Source organism: Antechinus flavipes, chromosome 3 (genome assembly GCF_016432865.1).
Source record: "Antechinus flavipes isolate AdamAnt ecotype Samford, QLD, Australia chromosome 3, AdamAnt_v2, whole genome shotgun sequence".
NCBI lineage: Eukaryota > Metazoa > Chordata > Mammalia > Dasyuromorphia > Dasyuridae > Antechinus > Antechinus flavipes.
In genome coordinates this window covers 357,986,898-358,006,521 of record NC_067400.1, presented here as the reverse complement: position 1 = coordinate 358,006,521, position 19,624 = coordinate 357,986,898, and the positions used below count along the sequence as shown (strand labels likewise).

The 19,624-nt window shown below is 34.9% G+C and overlaps 1 protein-coding gene across 1 annotated transcript in view; it reads left to right on the top strand.

Moving 5' to 3' along the window:
- NCKAP5 (NCK associated protein 5) overlaps positions 1-19,312 on the top strand; it is a 1,106,193-nt gene extending 1,086,881 nt beyond the window's left edge. The window contains exon 18 of the mRNA XM_051985772.1: positions 17,847-19,312. Within this exon, the coding sequence (XP_051841732.1) occupies positions 17,847-18,128 (282 nt within the window). The 3' untranslated portion in view covers positions 18,129-19,312. The remainder of the gene's footprint in view (positions 1-17,846) is intronic.
- Positions 19,313-19,624: the final 312 nt, after the last annotated feature.

Genomic DNA, 19,624 nt, shown 5'->3' with positions numbered 1-19,624 from the left:
TTCACAGATTAATTAGATTTTCAGTTAATATCCCATCATTGTATGGGATGTGAGCCAGTGGAGTGTTTTTCAATTGTTACAGAGCTGCTGTAGAGAAACCTTGATTACTATCCCCATGTGACCAAAACTACCAAGACTAATCACTAATCATATTCAGACCACATAAAATGTAAAATCCTTCATAGCATTTATTTTCTAGATGACTTATAGTATGAGATCTTTATTGACATAGGCAAAGAGGCTGAAATGTACTTAGAAAAATGGTGTAAGGGGTAATTTTTTTTTTTTTGCTTTACTTACAATAAGCTTCCTTCATCCTTTTTATGGGAGAGCCATGGGTGTGTAGTGTGTGTGTGTGTGTGTGTGTGTGTGTGTGTGTGTGTCCATAAATCTTCTTCCTTATAAATCTCCTAAGATGTGGGGATGATGGTTAAAGAGATAGGGGCAGGGAAGAATAAGTCAAATGGCTTTATAGTGTTTTTTAAGTGCTTCTGAAATATCAGGAGTACTTAGGACAGAATTCGTTCATAAATGCTTAAGCAAAGATTTCTGTAGATTTAAAGGAATTCAAATTTTCTTATTGCCATTGGACTGTATATGACATTTTTGAGAAAAAGAAAAAAAACAGCCCTACTTAGCATTTGACAAATTGGAACTCTAATTCTTTTCAGAGGCAGAGGTCAAGATAATAGACTTCAGTTCAGATTTCTTACAAACTTTAAAACTTTTTCATTCTGCTGGATCAGACCAGGTTACTCACTATAACTACTAGATCTTCCAGAATCTCCAGCATTGCCCCCTGAAAATTTTCAAACTTTCCCATCCCTCTTCAAACTTCTCATGGCTCCCTTTCCCCCCATCCTTTCAACTTAGAACCTTACCTCATGCTGAATAAATTTGAGGCCATCCAACAAAAGCTCCTTCTCCTTCCCTTCTCTTTATCTTATATCACTCAAATGTCTTCTACGACTATCTCCTCTTTCTTCCCTATTTCATATGAAGAGATGGCCCTTCTTGTCAAGCTTAACACACACACACACACACACACACACACACACACACACACATATGATCCCATTTTATCTTATTAAAAGATGATTTGTTAAAGAGATTTCCCCAGCTATTATCTTCACTCTTTCACTAATCTTAAATCTCTCTTTGTCTACTGGCTGCTTCTCTCCTGTCTATAAACATTCCCTAGTATTATTCATTTCAAAAAACCCTCCTTTGAGTCATCCCTCTCTGCTAACCATCATTCCATACTTTTCTGCTTCTTTGTGGCTAAACTCCTTGGGAAGGCACTCTATAGATGATGCCTTCGCTTCCTTGCCTCTTGTTCTCTTAGCTCCCTACAGTCCAGCTTCCATCATCATTCAACCAATATTGCTCTCTTCAAATTACTAATGATTTCTTAATTGGCAAATACAATAGCCTTTTTTCAATCTTTATCCTTCTTGACCTTTGCAGTCTTTGACAATATCAAAGTGTTCTTGTCATCTTCTTTATATTTTATTTTCCCTGGGTTTTCATTTCCTGGTTCTCCTCATATCTATCTGGATTGCTCTATCTGAATTTCCTTTGCTGGGTCTTTATAGGAATCACATCATCTAACTATGATTGTCCTACAGAGCTCCATCCTCCACCCTCTTATCCTTTCTATATATACTGTTTCACTTGGTGGTCTCATTAGCTCCCATGCATTCAAATACTATTTTTATGCTGATGATTCTTAAATCTAATTATCCAGGTTTAATAAATAACCTCTGTGATGACTCTGGTATCTATTAGATATCTCAAACTGAATATCATGTAAATAACTTAAATTCTCGGGATCCAAAACCTAATTCTTTATCTTTGCTCAGGAACCATTCCAAACTTCCTTTGTATTATCAGGGGCACCATCAACCTCCCAGTTTCCCAGGGTTTCCAACCTTAGTATCATTCTTGACTCCTCATTCTCACTCCTCCACCTTATGTCCAATCTTTTGCCAAGAATGTAATATCTCTCATACATGCCCCCTTATCACCTCTTACAACATCATTAGGCTGGTGCAGGCCCTCATTATTGCACACCTAGTCTATTAGAGTAGCCTGCTGGTGGGTCTGCCTGCCACAAGTCCCTTTCAACTCCAGTTTGTCTTCCACTCAGCTGCCAAAGTGGTCATCTTAATGCAAAAGTCTGGCTGTGTCACCCCTTTACTCAACAAACTCCAGGGGCTTACTATTATCTTCGATATCAAATTTTTAATGCTCTGTTTGATATTCAGAGTTCTTGATAACCTGCTCCTTTACCTTTCTAGAACAGCCCACCAAATATTCTGTTATTCACTTTTCTTTAATACTTTTCTTCTTACTTTTCTTCAAATAAGACTCTTCATCTCTAAACTTAAGGCATTTTCAATGGCTGCCCCACATGCATGGCATGCTCTCTCTCAATTCCACCTCAATCCAGCATGTTCCAAATTTTCTTAAATTAATTAAATAACTTCTTCAGAAAGAATCCCTCTTAATTCTAGTGCCTTCCCTCAGTAGAATATTTCCTATTTACTCTACATATTATTTATTTGTATATGATATTTACATGTTACAAGAACCTCAATGGCAAGCCTTTTTAAAAATATTTTTTTAAATCCCCATTGCTTAGTATAGTTTTGACACTTAATGAATTCTTGATTAATGTTTATTAGTTTATCAATCTAATTTTAAATAAAATAAAATATAAGCCACCCCAGAATAAGTATATCTTTTATTTTTTAAGATAGTCAAAGAATATTGTACCACAAATATCCCATTATCTTTCTTACTGATTAAAAAGTGGCAAGTACTTTCTTCTCAATTCAGTCCCTTCCAGAGACAATATGGCAAACACAAGCACTTATATCTCTCTACATACATGTATGTATATATGTGGATATGTGTTTTTGTGTATTTGCATATGTGTATATATCTTATGTATATGGGTAGATAGGTAGAAGAAAGAAAGAGAAAAAGAGAGAAAGAAGGGAAGGAAGGGAGGAAGAAAGAGAGGAAGGGAGGAAGGGAGGAAGAAAGGAAGGGAGGAAGGAAGGAAGAAAGGAAGGAAGGGAGGGAAGAAGGGAGGAAAAAGGAAGGGAGGAAGAAGGGAAGGAAGAGAGGGAGGGAGGAAGAGAAGGAAGAAGGAAGGAGGGAGGGAGGAAGAAAGGGAAGAAGAAAGGAGGGAGAAAGGGAGGGAGGAAGAGAGGGAAGAAGGAAGGGAGGGAGGAAGGAAGGGAGGAAGAGAGGGAAGAAGGAAGGGAGGAAGGAAGGAAGGGAGGGAGGAAGGGAGGGAGGAAGGGAGAGAAGAAGGGAGGGAGGAAGAAAAACTTTATGAGAGTGGAGGATGATGCCACACAATATGATACATATTGGTCTGGCAACTTGGTTTTCTCAAAGAAAACTAAAGAAGGTAAAAATATGGGGGTACTAGAAAATTCATGAATAGTATCTAAGAAACATAAAAAGAATTTGTATCTTTGTAAATATTGCTCTTAGGGGCCTGAAGTTCTTTTTGAATTTTCTGTTGGTGCGCTAAATAATGTGTGTGATGCCTATCTTGTATATTGCTGAATTTTTTTTTTTAGGACGGTGCTGACAGTTTTCAATTTGATCTATAAAACCCTGTATCATTTGCGTTCTGATTACTTTTGAGATTGCTTCTCTATCCTTGCCCCTATATTGCCATTTGAAACAACCAGGAAAAATATATTAATTCCTAGGTTTGACTGTATCAAGGATCCTTCCTTTTTCCTTTCCTTCTCTTTTTTGTTTTCTGGAATTTCTTTCTGTTTAAGAACTAATTATTAGACTACTAAGTACAAGAAGGACTAACTTTTTGGAATTTAGCACATCAAAGTTGTGTTTTTTCCAAATTGCTGGAAATAAACCTCAGAAAGTCCACATTAATGAGCTTCAGTAATTTTAGGTAATTAACTTACAAGGGAGGAAGTTTAAAATGGGCTCTACTACCTAAGAACTATCTTTTCTCCAATTTCTTCAGGATAAGCTTTAAGTATCTCCCCTCCAAAGACTCTTACTTCTTCTCCTCTGTGACACAAAAACACAAATGTCATTTGGTTTCAGGTAGAGCACACTATTGCCCATCCAATGATGAACATATTGGTAGTTTCAGAAACATTTTATATCTGTGCAGTTTTTCCTTGAGGCAGGCGAAGAGACCTTCTCATTATTTATCTTGAGAGTTTGATAGGCCTCCCTTGAGAAGGTCATTGTCTGCTACAGCAAAATAATCATGGAATTTCTGGACAAGCTGGCAAAAGAAAAATGATTCATTATTTCAAGAATTATTTTACCTTCAGTCCCCAAAATGGATGAAGGCTTTTGACAATCTGAAAGGGAGAGCAGGCTTAACTTATTATATAAAAACCTGTGCTTTAAAAAAAAAAAAGAGTGCAAACATTACATTTTTAGCTCCAGCATAATGTAAAAGGGTCATAGATTTCTCTTTCACCCCTCTAGTCTCCTGGATGCTATTGTACAACTCTCTTGTCTGTAGCAACTTGCCATTTCATCTTCGATTTTCATCCATTTCAGTAAATAAAATGGGGATGCGCTTAAGGTTCTCTAAAACCATCATGTACAACCCCTGGCTTCTTTCCTGGCTTCTAATGGAAAAGCCCACCTGTCTGTCTATCAACAGACTCCAAAAGCATGATGCTTCTTGCTGTGCCAGACAAAATCATGGCTCTTTCAAAGCATATATTTTATTAAGGGGAGGGGAATTGCATAATTGTTAGACAATATATATATAGTGAGATATACCAAAGGACGGTTTATAATACAAATAACATTTATATCAGGTAGAGAGACACCTATTATGCTGTGTTATTTTTGCAATAAAGTTTGTTTGGCATAAGTGCAAAGCAAATACAAAGCACGAGGCAGCTTGACTGATAAAGACACTGAATTTCTAAATGTAAACAAGAGATGGAGATCAATATGACCTTGACAATTTTCAGGCAAAGTAACTTATGGAAAATTGGAATATGAAAGCCTCATGCACTATTTTGCATGACAGTAAGATTTTAAATATTATTTTTTAAAAATCAAAAGCAAACATACCCTGGACCTCCTCTTAAAGATTGGATCTGAGATGAAAGACCCTGAGTTACACAATTAAGTATTGATTTTGTTGATCCATATTTAATTCTCATAGCAATTGAGTTGTTTTTACACAGTTGTGTTTTGCAGAAATACTTCACTGGGAGCAATGCGCCTTTCACTTTTACGTTAATTTAAAAACTAAATTGCTCTGTACGTGTGAGACAAAAATAAAGTTTATTTTTATAGGAGTGTGTGGCTGACTTAGCTTTATAAACCAGTGTTAACTCAGGTTAGGTGCACTCCAAGAGAATGTTTTGTCACAGAATCATTAGGTTGCCTAATACGTGTTTTGGGAGAATACAAATGATCAACATGACCAATGGTAGACTGCTGTAATGAAGTAGTTCTGATTCAGTATGTCCACAATTTAATTTCTTGGTGTGTGTATGATTATAATTTTATGATCTTCTCACAGACATAAGTTTTAATACCCCTAGATATGCCACTGATATAAGGCTTCCATTCTAACTTGGGACAACACTCTTTCCCAACTGTCTGAGACTCTGCCTTGAAAGAGAGAGGCAATGTTTAGTAGCTGAAAGAAACATTTAAGGGAAGGGGGCAGAGGCAATGTCTATACCATTTATCATGTGGCTGCATTTTTCAATAATTTTTCACCCTCTAGAAAGCCTCTTGCAATAGTCATTCCTATTAGATTTCTAGAGAACAATGGCAGCTGCTGTATTATCTAGTCCTGGCCAAGCTGGGCTGGAGGAGCATGTAAAACCACAGATGGTTCAGAGCATGGCTGCCAGTCCATTAGAGGAGACAGATCAGGATAGTCCTATGATAGGAATTCTTAGGTCAAGGCCTTTGGGAAGAAGAGGAAACTTCCCTCTATTCAAAGCAATAAATGGTCAGATATCAGTTATTCTGAAATGCAGCTCCTCAACCCCTTTTCATTCTGCTGCCTGAAAAATACATTTTGATGCCATCACTAAATAGTTTTTGTCAGGGTTTTACATTCACTGTCTTCAATGAGACAGATAAAACAATGGAGATACTCTGTGATTTTTTTCAGTAGGGAAAGATGAAAGCTAGAAGAAAAATTGTATTATATTTTATAAAACAATGAAGGGGATCTACTATATGCAAAACAATATTAGATATGATGCAAAAAGATACAAAACATGGAAAGGGATGAATTATTTTAATACATATAAAATATCTTGATATTATTATAAAAATAGTTTTGACCTTATAGACTTGATTCCTGAGAGCATCTCAATGATCCTTGGAAGTGGAATCCTCAAAATACTATGGTTGCAGCAGCATAATTCTAAATTAAGTCTTCACAGTAAGTCAGGGTCTACTTTTACAGTGATGAATCAAAGATCTCACTATAAATTATGATAGAACCAAGAAATGGAATATACAATGGTACCTAATTTCCATTTGTGCTCTCCTAACTATAGTATGTCTTTGTATCTTAGCAGACATCATGTTCATCATATAAAAGAGAGCCATTTTTCTAGTAAATCCAAAACATGAAAGCATCTTTAGAATAATTCTGGTGTGGAATCTTCTCCAGAGAATTTTTGTAATGGAATAGATCAGTCTGCCTTAATTGATTTAAGACTGGATGGACCAGATGACCATTCTAAGTCCTATAACTTGGTGATTATAATGTCCAAGTACGTGAACATATTCGTGCCTACACCTGGATTAGAGCTTCCCAAAGAGAGGGTACCAAGGAGTCATATAGAGCTAAGTATTCTGGCACAAATTCAACTATTTGAAATGAAGACACAAAACATAATCAGTAAGTCCCAGTTTAAAGCTGCTTCACATTTGAGGCTGCAATGTATCTTGTGCCCATAAAATAGACCTTATCCATAGACAAAGGCATTGGGCTGATGTTAGACCTGACATATGAATTGCATTAGTGAATGAATGGCTCAAGGATGAGTAAAGCTAACATCATTATGTCCACAATAGATCAGTATGTTCTTGGGATATACATTGGTTTATAATTCCATTTGGTTCCATGGCTCTTGTAAACTGCCTAATAAACTGGGAACTATAATACATTGTGAATTCTAAATGGTCTCCCGAAGTCTACTTATAAGTGATTCCATATTAAATAACTATTTATGATTTGATGGATTGTATCATAGGGTTTTTTCCTTGCTTTTAGGTACCCACATAATATTTCACTATAAAAATTTAGTTCCTTCAGGTAAGGTTTTATGATGTCCACCATTAAAAATGTGTTAGGTGATTTCTTTTGGAAAGAGGCTTCCTATGGAAAATTATATAACATATCTTTTTCCTCCTTTCATCTTCTTCAAAAATAAAAATAATATATAATATATGCCCTTATCAAAGCAGCAGGAAATGCATCACTCTACAATGCAAATATAATTTTGTAATACCACAGTGTGGAGTTGGTTTTTGTGCTGAATTTGCTGTAGATAGTACTCATGTGTTCTTTATCATACAATCTGTGCAAGAAGTGTATTATCACTTAAGGCGCAAATGTGATGAGAAAAAGTAAATAGATAGATGAGTATTATGTGCATTATTCTGAATGATGGAGAAGGTAACCAAAGAAAACATTCCCAACCAATCCTGTCTTGTCAGGAGAGTGTCAGATATATTTACTTTTGTTGATAATGACACTAGTAAATTAGATAGGGAAAGTATGATGACTTGGTTCTTATAAGCTAGAATCATTGACAGTACTCAAATGTACAGTTTGTAAACATGCAATATGTCTTAAATTGTTTCAGGTAGGTCAAGGTACTTTCACTGTCTCAACTACTACTGTACTCCAGACTTTGGTAGAAATAAAGACTCTATTCCCAAGATGTTTGGAAACAGCTAGAGCCTCCAAATCCCTGGCTCTGTTTCTAGTTCTTTGCCTTTAGTCAGTAAAGGCAGAAAGGGACATTTAAGAAGCCACTCCTGTGGTCTTCTTCAATAACCATGGATATTGGAAACCTAAGAAAAAAAAAGATCTCACTGCCAAAATCCTTGGTACTATTAAATAATTCAATACCACAAACATAGAATTTTTGATGAAAATTACAATAAACCAGGATGATGGGCCCTTTTCATTTGACTTCATGTGTCTTGTCTCTTTTTAGCATGTGAAACCTTGATAGAAAAAATTATATTGATTTTATAGCCATAAGTTCAGCATTTAGCACAATATTTTGTATTTTAAATGCTTAATAAGTGATTTCTTATTCATTGAAATACTATTTAAAACTGGAAGCACACTCTCTCAGGTACTTTGGGAAGTAGACTCAAATGTGGAAAATTATATTTGTAGTAAAAATGACACATGTAGAAACACATATGGCTAAGGTGGTGGTGGCCCATGCTCCTGGTTACTAGAATCCTTTTCTTCTTTTATATAATCATTTCCCTTAAGTATAGATATCTTCTGGATTCCAAGAACTGGTGCCTTTGAAAGGTCCATAACTATACTTGTTGTTCATCCTTCATTCTAGAAAAAGACTGATGACATCATAAGAGTGATGTGTTAACTCTCAAGTGAACAGGATTGAAGGGAGATAAAGCTACACAAAGCCATCACTCTTACTTTCTCCTCCAATCATCAAAGCCCAGTGGCAGGACAAAAGTCAAGACAATGAGTGATGTTACCACCATAAAGGTTCATGATTCCTTTCCATCTGCAGGCATTTCATCTATTGGCAGCTACTACTGCTCTGATAGTCCACTGAAACAATGGATTCTACCACTGACTCTAGTCATACTGTGGTGTAACTTCTGGTGGCTATCACGGGTATCCTTAGTTTACACAATCATCTAGAAATATACACATTCTCTCTCTCTTACAATTCCCACACATGCACTTCTATTTCCTCTCATGGACTTGGATGGAGTTCTTTCATCACCTCTGCTGGAATAATAATTCCAGACTGTTACGTTATGTTATGTTATTAACACAGGCCCAAAGGAGCTAAAAGTTTATTCTTTCATCGAATTATATAATATTTATTGTGGGACATGATCATCTTATCCAATGATCACAACACATTATTCCTCTCAAACTGATTAAGGATTTTTGATTCAAATATATGTCTTAGTTTTATGTGACCACATTAGGTAGGCTAAGGGTAGAAACCCTTACTTTTATAATGGCAAACATAAAAAGTCTTAGTCATTTTTCCTCTGGTTGTTTTTCATCTCAGATAAAGAATATTCCCCCATTTTGAGGAGGGGTTGACAGAAAGAGATAACAGAGTTGAGCAATGAGTAGCAAAGGAGTGCAAGAGTTAACAAAATAGTCATAGATATAAATCCTGTCTGAAAACAAATATTTCATCTAATAAAGATAATTAAAGTATTCTTATTTTCTCCTCTAGGACAAAAAAAATTCCCAAGCCATCCATCTAGGGAACACTGAGTTCCCTCATTGCTGAAACACATCTTACACCCTGTGGTTGGACTGAGATAGTGGTTCTCTATTACCATTGCTGCACATTAATTTTTTAGAAGGGCAAGTGAAGAATAATGTGTCCAATTGAGGTTACAAAGGGATTTCAGTACAGGGAGAAAGTAATTATCCAAGTAGAAATTTGACTAGGTTGCCAGGGTTAGTGCCACAGTCTTGTAAAAAGCATGAAAGGGTGTTAAGCAGTCATCAAAGGTCATCTACTCCATTTTTTAATGTCTCATCTTCAGAGCAGCACCTCCAACATGGCAATAAATGATAATGTAGAGAAATTAAATGAGGACAGAGAAGCAACCATCACTATATCTTCCTTGATTTTTATCAATGGCCTACCCCTGCCAGTACTATTTAGGGTAAAACTTGAAATAGAGCAGAGACTTTATCTCTGTTTCTTGGCTACTTCCTCAGTCCCAGAGAAGTTAAAAATAAATGATTCTTCCCTGGTTCTATCTTTCTGGTATGTGGAATCTGTAAATTATAAAGAAGACCATCCTTAGGTCATATCTTTAGGTTTAACCAAATATCCAAGATTTGATTAATCATGCCTTTGTAAACAACTCCATGATCAGTATAGCAAAGAAAGAGTCAACCTTAGAGTTTAGAGGACCTGGGTTCAGTCCATTCTTCTGACATAAAGGGACTATGTAACCCTGGACAAGCAGCTATTCAATCTCTTAGTTTTCCTGAGCAACTCTCTTGATTTCTGAATTATAAAGAAAGTATCTTCCCATTAACAGAAGGACTTCTTTCACCAGAATTTCTATATCAGCAAAATCATGGGTCTGATCCATATATCATTTACCTGCCTCTATACATACTTTCTCTTGTGAGCTGCCTCCTTTTCTCTATCAAGTTATGTCTTCCTCTTTTTTTTCAAATAATAAGTATCCTTACCCCACTCTGGCTCACTGCAGGGGTTGGGGGGGGGAGAGGAGGGAGGGAGAAGAAGGAAAGAATGGATTGAGGGAAGGAGAAAGAGAGGGAAGGAGAGAGGGAGGGAAGGTGGGAGGAACTAGAGAAAGGAGGAAGGAGAGGAGAGAGGAAAAGAAGAAAGAAACTGCAAGGGTTTGCAAGGATGAATGTTGAAAACTATCTTTGCATGTAAAAATAAAAAGCTATTAATAAAAAAGAGCTTCTATAAATGTCTTTACATATGAACTTTTTTCCCTATCTTTAATTTCTTTGGGACACAGATCTAGTGATGATATCACTTCCATTCCTTCAAAATTCTCAATATTTATTGCTTCCAACAAGCCTTTACTGCTTATCCCCAACTCTGATTGCAATAAGGTTAATCACACTAACATCCTCTCAATTCTTTTGGGTATATCACAAGTAAGTCTTGTTAGCAAGTCCAATGATAGGCACTTACTTTCTCAAAAGAATGAAGTTGAATATGTACAGCAATGAACAATGAATTCATAATTTAGTGTCCAGTTTACATTGCCATTACAAACCCCAACCAATTGTTCCACTAAAATCTCTTACCTTTATTAAAAACATTAATCCCTACCTAGTGTATGATAATGTATTTAACATTCATAATCAGATTTTAATTTCTTTATCCTACATTTTAGCAGAATAAAGGTTTATCTTTTTTTCTAAAAATCATAGTCAAAGGATATAGTCACATTTGAAGTAATAAATTATTCCTCACATAAACTATAAATGAACTAATGTGTTAATCAGCTAATTATTCTTCCCTACTGTGAACTTTAGGTTCTGTTTGCTTTCTAACTATAAAATATAAAACCTTATGTCTGTAGTTATTATGCATATATTTTGTGATTTTGTTTCTATAATTTGTGTTCTTATAGAATTGCATTTTATATGCACTACTTTAGCTATTGCATTATATGATCCCCAAAGGCAAGAACCATATCTTCTTCCTTCTCTAGTGCCTAGAATAGCTAGGGTTCTAATTGTATTCTGGATGTTGTTGATGGGACATGTGAAATGATGAAACATTTTTGATTGACATTCTGGAATTTCAGGTTCAAGCTCACCAACTATGATAGTGTGCACATCTTTTACTCTTATTTCATTTGCTCTATTTGTAAAATAAACTGGAGAAGTAAATAGCAAACCGCTTCAGTATATTTGCCAAGAAAAACCTAAATGGGGTCACAAGGAATAAGGGGAAAAAAAACTAAACAACTAAACAACAACTTTAAAACTCTCAAATTGTAGGGAAGGTGAAAAAGACTTTCCTGACCTAGGAGTTTCCTAAATCATTGAAATCACAGGTCTAATATCTATTTCCATTGATACCTATCCTCAATAGCATCTATTGTCTCAATCTCAGAAGATTTTTGACAGATTTGAAGACTCAAATGAGAACACACACATATATAAACACATACATAAGCACACACACGTGTGTGTAGTGTTTTCCAAACTTGGGAGTATTAAAAAAAAATCAATTTGTGTCAAGGAGAGGCACTATGGTATAATGAATAGAGCTGACATCAAGCACAGTCATACCTCTAACATTGATTGTGCAACCCTGAGAACCTCATTTAATCTCATTTCCCAGGCATCTCTTTATGTCTACAAGTAGCACAATAAACCCTGATTTATAGTGATAGAGGAAGTTTGCTGACTTGACATTGCCTGTACAAATGAAGTCATGTGTCTGAACAAATATAAATATATATTATTATTGAATCTGTGTTAATATAAATATCTCATGTTTCAAAGAATTAATAATTTTTGTTTGGGCATTGTTTATGCTTGGAAACAGGATAATAGATTGGAAGTCCAAAAGACAGTCTGAAATAAAATGGCCAATGGTTAAATGTCTGGCTCCATCATTGCAGTATCTTCTGGTACTAGAATTAATTCTAATTAAAGAATCAATAATTATTTATTGAGCACATCCTTTACTATGAGTGATATTGGTAGGAGGGATATGCAAATGAATAGAAGAGTAGGTACCTGTCCATATACAGCTTATAATACAGTTGGACACACAAGTAACAGATATTCATGAAATAATTAGGAAATAAAAGTTGTATTGCTATATTGTGATGTACAAATTTGAGCAGTAAAGACAATAAATGCTATAGAAGATCAGTATGAGTTTGAAAGGCTTCAAGGAGGAAGTAAAATTTGAGATGTCTTGAAGAATAGGAGAATAAAAATAAGCAATGGTTGGGGGAAAGCATTCTAGAGAGGAAAAATAATTACAATAAATGCTTATGACATATCAGATCAGGATGTAGTAGAAAAAGCCATAGCAATCACAGATATTTATTAAGTACCTAGTAGGCATAGATACTGAGGAAGACATAAGGTCTTTCTATGATCTGATCTTCTTGATAGAGTTTTTATTATTTTAAAATAGTAGAGGACTTATTCACAAACACAGGTAGCTGTGATGTGCAATATTATATGATCAGTTTACTAAAAAATTGAAAAACACACTGTGATGCCTTAGCAAGAAATTGTTACTAACCAGAAAGTTCAAGGAAGTCTTCCTGAAGACTATGACATTTGATTGGGTTTTGAAGAAAGATGGGGTGGGGAGAGGGGGGGAAGTAGGTAGGAATTTATCAGGTAAACAGGGAGGAAAACAGTACATCCTCAGATTAGGAAATTGTGAGCAATGGTAGATACCTGGGGTCACACAGTAGTAATCAAATTTGATTGAAGAGTGCATGGAAGGGAATTATTAAATAAGACTGGGGGAAAAGGTGGTCCTGGTGCTTGTAAAGAATATTGAAGGCCAGGTAGAGGAATTTGAAATTTTCTCACTAATAAATAAGGAGGCACTGAGCAGTCCAAATCTCCATGCAAGAAAAAAAAGCATTTTGCCAGCCCTATAAAGAAGAGACAAGGGTAAAAAGAGTGGAGAAGAGGAAACATATTAGGAAATAATAGTCTAAGCAAATGCCAATAAACTGGGATGTGGTAACATTGGTTATAAAGGTTATTGGTTTCCCAATGGTGTCTATTCTCTTCTGTTTTACATATTGTCACTTGATAGTTTCATTGACATCAATAGTTTGACTACTACTTCTTTGTAAATCATTTTAATGTCCATCTCTAATTTTGATGAGGTGAGGTGAGGAAAGAGAAAGATAAAGCAGAACTGTCAGACCTGATGACTGGGCATGGGAAATGAAAGAAAAAGTCAAGAGCAATTCCAGGATTGTGATCATAGAAGAAAAGATAAATGTTGATGTCATAGATAGAAATACTATTTCTATGAGCGGGGAGGGTGAGAGAGGGGAGGAAATGTTTCTAAGTGGAAAAAAAGGAGAAATAGGTTAAATGGGGAGAGTATAATAATGGTAAATAGTGAATTTGGAGTCAGGGCACCTTTATTCACAATTCAGTTACTTAGGACCTATATAATCTTGGGCAAGCCACTCAATCTTTTTATTGCCCATTTCCTTATTTATAAAATGAAAGGAGCGGAATAAATTCTTAAGATATGATCCATATCTAAATCCATGAGCTAATTTTTGGACACAGCATATTTCAGTTAGTGAAATGTCTAGCTAAGTGATCTTTAGGAAGTTGAATATGGTCTAGAACTGAAAAAAAGAAAACAAAACTAGAGATGGACATTAAAATGATTTACAAAGAAGTAGTAGTCAAACTATTGATGTCAATGAAACTATCAAGTGACAATATGTAAAACAGAAGAGAATAGAGACCATTGGGAAACCAATAACCTTTATAAAGGACATCAAAGGGAGAACTAGTGAAGACAGAGCAGGAGTATTTATAGGGATAGAAAATGAACTAAGTCTAATGTATATGAAGAGGAGGACAAAAAAAGTATCTAGTAGATGGGTCAATAGTATCAATGGCTATAGAGATCATGGGGCATGGACACTAAGCAAAAGCCATTGGATATTCTTATCAGACACTTTGAGACTCTTAATAAAGCAGCTTCAGTGAAACGTTAGAAATAGAACGCTAATTTCATGGCACTGAAAGAAAATTAGATAATGAAGAAGTAGAGGCATCATATATAAATAAATTTTGTAAAGTTTCTTGCAAATGGAAGAAGGAAAAATTGGGACAATTGTTGGAAAGATCTATAAGACAGAAGGAAAGGGAGACCTGAATTTATTTTAGGCAGATAAAAATCTTCCAGAGGCCAGAGAGAAATAGAATATACATAAAAGAAAAGACACAACTATTCAAGCAAGATACTGAACTAATAAGAAGAAAATAATATTAAGGAACAATTAAAGGGATTAGTGAGGTATATCTTCTCTTTTGTGATGGAAGGAAAAGAAGCAATGAACTTTTTACTAAGGCTTATATTAATTCCCAGTTCTGTCATTTTAAAATTATATAATCCTGAGGACTAGCTTGACTTCTTTGAAGCTCACTGTCTTCGTCTATAAAATAGGAATAAAAATACCTGTACTAATAAGCTATGGTTAGTAAAAGAATTAAAGGAGATATTGGAAAGGAAAATATTTTTAAAACTGTAAAGTGTTATAAATGAAATATTTGGCCCAGCACAAGAATTTTCTAACTCATCTGATAAAGATATATGTGCATTTTGATAAAAAGTCCTTTAAACCCATTCAAAGATATGAATGACCTCTAAAAATTTTACATGAAGTTACTTTGTGATTACTGAGCTGCTTTTCTATAATTACCCTGTAATTCTCTAATCTATTCTGTGAACCTGCTTCTAGTTTCTTTTTTTTTTAATAACTTTTTATTGATAGAACTCATGCCAGGGTAATTTTTTTGCAGCATTATCCTTTGTATTCACTTCTGTTCCGATTTTTCCCCTCCCTCCCTCCACCCCCTCCCCCAGATGGCAAGCAGTCCTTTACATGTTGAATAGGTTACAGTATATCCTAGATACAACATATGTGTGCAGAACCGAACAGTTTTCTTGTTGCACAGGGAGAATTGAATTCAGAAGGTATAAATAACCTGGGAAGAAAAACAAAAATGAAAGCAGTTTATATTCATTTCTCAGTGTTCTTTCTTTGGGTGTAGCTGCTTCTGTCCATCTTTGATCAATTAAAGCTCTCTTTATCGAAGAGATCCTCTTCCATCAGGATACATCCTCAAACAGTATCGTTGTTGAGGTATATAATGATCTCCTGGTTCTGCTCATTTCACTTCTGCTTCTAGTTTCAAAGTAGCCATTTAAGAGAGAAAATTAGCTCTTTCCATAATATCACATATTGTTTGAATAATGAAATATCATCCACCTCAGTGCTCTATTTTTTTTCTTTTAGAAACATACCACCTTACTAAACAGATATAACTATTTCATTATTGGGTAGGGCTTCTGAAAATTAGACCCATTGAGTGGGAAGAACTGCATTATGCTGTGAAAAGTACCTTTCCTCTGTTGTAGTTCAGTAAAGATACCTTGATTTATAATCAAAGACCAGGCCATTTAGTAGCAAAGTAACTTTGGGCAAGTAACCTAATAGGTCTGGACCTAGAAGTTACCTTATCGTAAAATAATTTTTGAATTAAATGACTTTCAAGCTCCCTTGCAACTTGAATTCTTTGAGGCTATGGATATTGACTTTAGAATCAGAGGGCAGAGTTTCAAATCCCAGCTCTACAATTTATTATTTGTATATCCAGAGACAAGTCCTTGTTACTTCTACAGGCTTCAGTTTTTTTCATATGCAAAATGGGAAGGAAATAAACTAGCTCTTTTTTGGCTCTAAATGTAGGATCATATACCATATAAGTATTTATTTTCATGGCTCCCCCACCTGGAGGCTTACAGAATTGCATCCTTCTAACTAAAATGTAGCCATAAAATTAAAGAGATTGGATTGTTTAGTACATTCACTATGGTTAGTCCATAGTGAATTAGGGACACACAATTCTAGCACAGCAGTCAGTCAAAAGGCTACTCTTTGCTACACAGTAAGTAGAGAGAAAAAAGGTCACAGAATCTGTCCATTATGAGTTCACATAGGGGATTACAACAAGCAGCACATACTGAGTATGATCATAAGGATTAAGCTAATCCCTCCTTTCCTTCCCCTCTCAACACATACCCCTTTCCTTGTATTTATAGGAAATGCAAAGTATCAGGTGACTTTTCATTTTTCTAAGTCAAAAGATCCTCCTGAAATTATGGATTCTATGTCTGGTGTTCAGTTTTCCCTTACATTGTTCCCTTGCATTTACCATGTAATAGTGATTAATAGAAAGATTTGTGTAAGGGAAAATTTTGATCAGGGTAGTCAAATTTGTGATCAATATTGTTAAGCTAGAATTTTTTAATCCTATTTGTTAATTATAAAATATTTTAATCACTAGAACTCAATCCTCACTTTTGCCTTTGCCTTATGTGAAGGTTAGCAATAATGTAGTTGATGGGGGCTGGGAGAGGCAGGGGCAGTAGTAGGGAGGCAGTAAGGACTATCTTCCAGATTCTTATTCCCTATTAATTTCTTTTGTCATTCCCACTTCTCTACCCTGCAGACCAGAGCCATAAGGGCAATTGACTTTATTCAAGTTGAGTCACTAATCTCCTTCAAGTTTAGAGGATTTCACTGAAGGGGGACTGTTTTTATAAAGGCAGTGTTTCATAGAGACTTAGAACTCTCCAATTATATTCCACAATTATCCCTAGCTGAAATAAGAGGACCTGCAAGAAGATAGGGGCTCTGTCAAAACCTCATTATTATGCTGTCCACCAAGGTTTCTTTAGGGCTTTGCATCTTGAAAAGGATGGGGAAACATTGTAGAGACTACTTGAACAGAGATCTGTCTAGAAATTAGATGTGCATGTGTGCAAGCACAAGGATACAGTCCAGACATGGTATATTAGACACAGAAAATGAAACACTATTTCTACAAGCGAATATGTATCTAAATTTTATGGCAGCTTTATAGAGTTTATGCTTTAAAAAAAAAAAACACAGAAGTTTCTAACTTTTGGAACTAATCCAATGTCCTTTCTTGTGTGGAAATACTTATCCAATAAAATTAACTGAAAGGAAGTCAAAAACTCTGAGTAAGAAAAATAAGGCAATTTACATGAACAAATTTCAAATTCAGCCATTTAAAATGAAATTAAGTGGCACTTAACTGTTTTGCAAATTGGGACCTATTTGTCTCAGTAAAATGATTAAAGCCCTGATTTATCCCCCAAAATTGACTTCATTATTACATCTAATTATGCTAGAAGATAGTTAAAGGCTTGTAAGTGCAATCTATCCCTTTAAAACTGTACTTTGCCCAGACAATAATTGAATATTGGAGAATATAACTTGATTTCCCCAAGAAATATGTTTCTAATATTTTCCCTTTTTTATTGCAGAAATTGAAACAAGTTGAAGAAACAAAAGAAGATTCTGAGAATAGATTATCTAAAATTTCCCTGGAGTCTCTCAATAAACTTAACAGCAATAGTGTGATTTTATTAGAAAAAGAGAAGAACTGTCTGAATAAGGTTGAAAGACAAAGGGAAGAAAAAGGGAAAAATGAAGATGCATCTTTAAAGAGCTCCAATAGGCCTGGTGTAGATAATTTGGAGTCTTTAAGTGATTCTTTATATGATAGCTTCTCTTCCTGTGCAAGTCAAGGTTCAAATGATGTATAAAAGACTTTTCCCCCCCAGTGGGCTGTGAACAGAGCACTTAAGAAACTGGGAAAAAATAAAATAAAAAATAAAATATACTATTGAAACAACACAGCGGAAATTTTAAGATTCACAGCAGGCTGCTCTCTGGCTTACTTCCATGACACAGCAATAAAGACAGACTGCATTTGTTGTGGTGCATGAGGATAAAAGAAAAATATACACAGGACACAAAAGTCTTAATTTTGCACTTTTTTGAATACTTGTACAGAAGTTGTAAATTTTGGGGGAAAAGATTATATTTGTAGCAAAAAAAAAAAATGACAGCAATAAACTGGTGCCATGCTCTTGAAAGAACAGGTTACTAACCTCCTTAAGCTGATGTTAATATTAACAAAAACTTTTAGTTGAAATTTTTTTTAAGTTTATTCTTCTAGTCTGAAAACTGTATGTAGGGACACTGCTTAAACAAAAAACTGAGCCTCCTAAAACTACATTAAGCAACATGGTAATTTCCATTTTGAAATATTAATTTGGTAAAGTTTTGATTTTTGTGAAATTTCAAAGTTTTTACTAGAATAATTCAAGCTCTGAGTTGCTATAATTATCCATATTCTACACAAACTTAAAAGGGGGGTCTGGAGTGAGTTTCTAATAATGTATTACCTCTAAGATCTTGCAACTTCCCAAACAAATTCTTTTTATTTTCTGTTTCTGAATATGACAATTTTTACTTTTACCTTCAGCTCCAATTTGATCTCAATTCAGTTAGTTCTGAGCTTGCAGAAATCAAACAGCTCATTTTCAATTTATACTTTTTTAATCAAAAAAAAAATTGGTGCTAAAAAAAAACCTTTCATATCCATTTTTTTTTCTACAAAGATTGTTTATATGTAAGGATAAAATCTATTTCAAAGGTTATGTGTATTTTTTCTAGATGTGAACTATTTATAATTGCTTTTGTACATGAACCTGTAAACTAGGTATAATGGAAATATTTCTAGAATCTATGTGGTTACTTTAGCACATGTTCATTTTTTAAAAATATATTGTATGATCAGTGTTATTCGGTTAATTTGTGCAATTTATTCTATTTGGATTTTATCCCAAGTGACAATTGTGTAATTTTTCTTGTCTTTCTGACTTTTAAAAATTATTTTGCATTTCATTTCTTAATAAAAAGGCTTTTCATACACAGTAGCGAAGTAAGCTTAAAAGGATTTTAAAAGGCTACTAAGAACAGACATGAGCTATTTGAATGATGACACCCATGCCCTCACAATGAATCCCATAAAGAATACTGGCCATCTTGCTCCAGAGATGGAGAAGAATGGAGCCAATAACGCAATGCATTTCCGTTTCTCAGTGGAGTTAACCATCCAGGAATAAAAGGGGTGAGGGAGGGAAAGGGGGCGCCGAAGAGAAAAGAAGAACCAGGTGTAGACGTGGAACTATTACTCCAGAGAAAAAAAGAGCCAGGTATAAACGTGGAACTATTATCTCAGAAAAATTACACG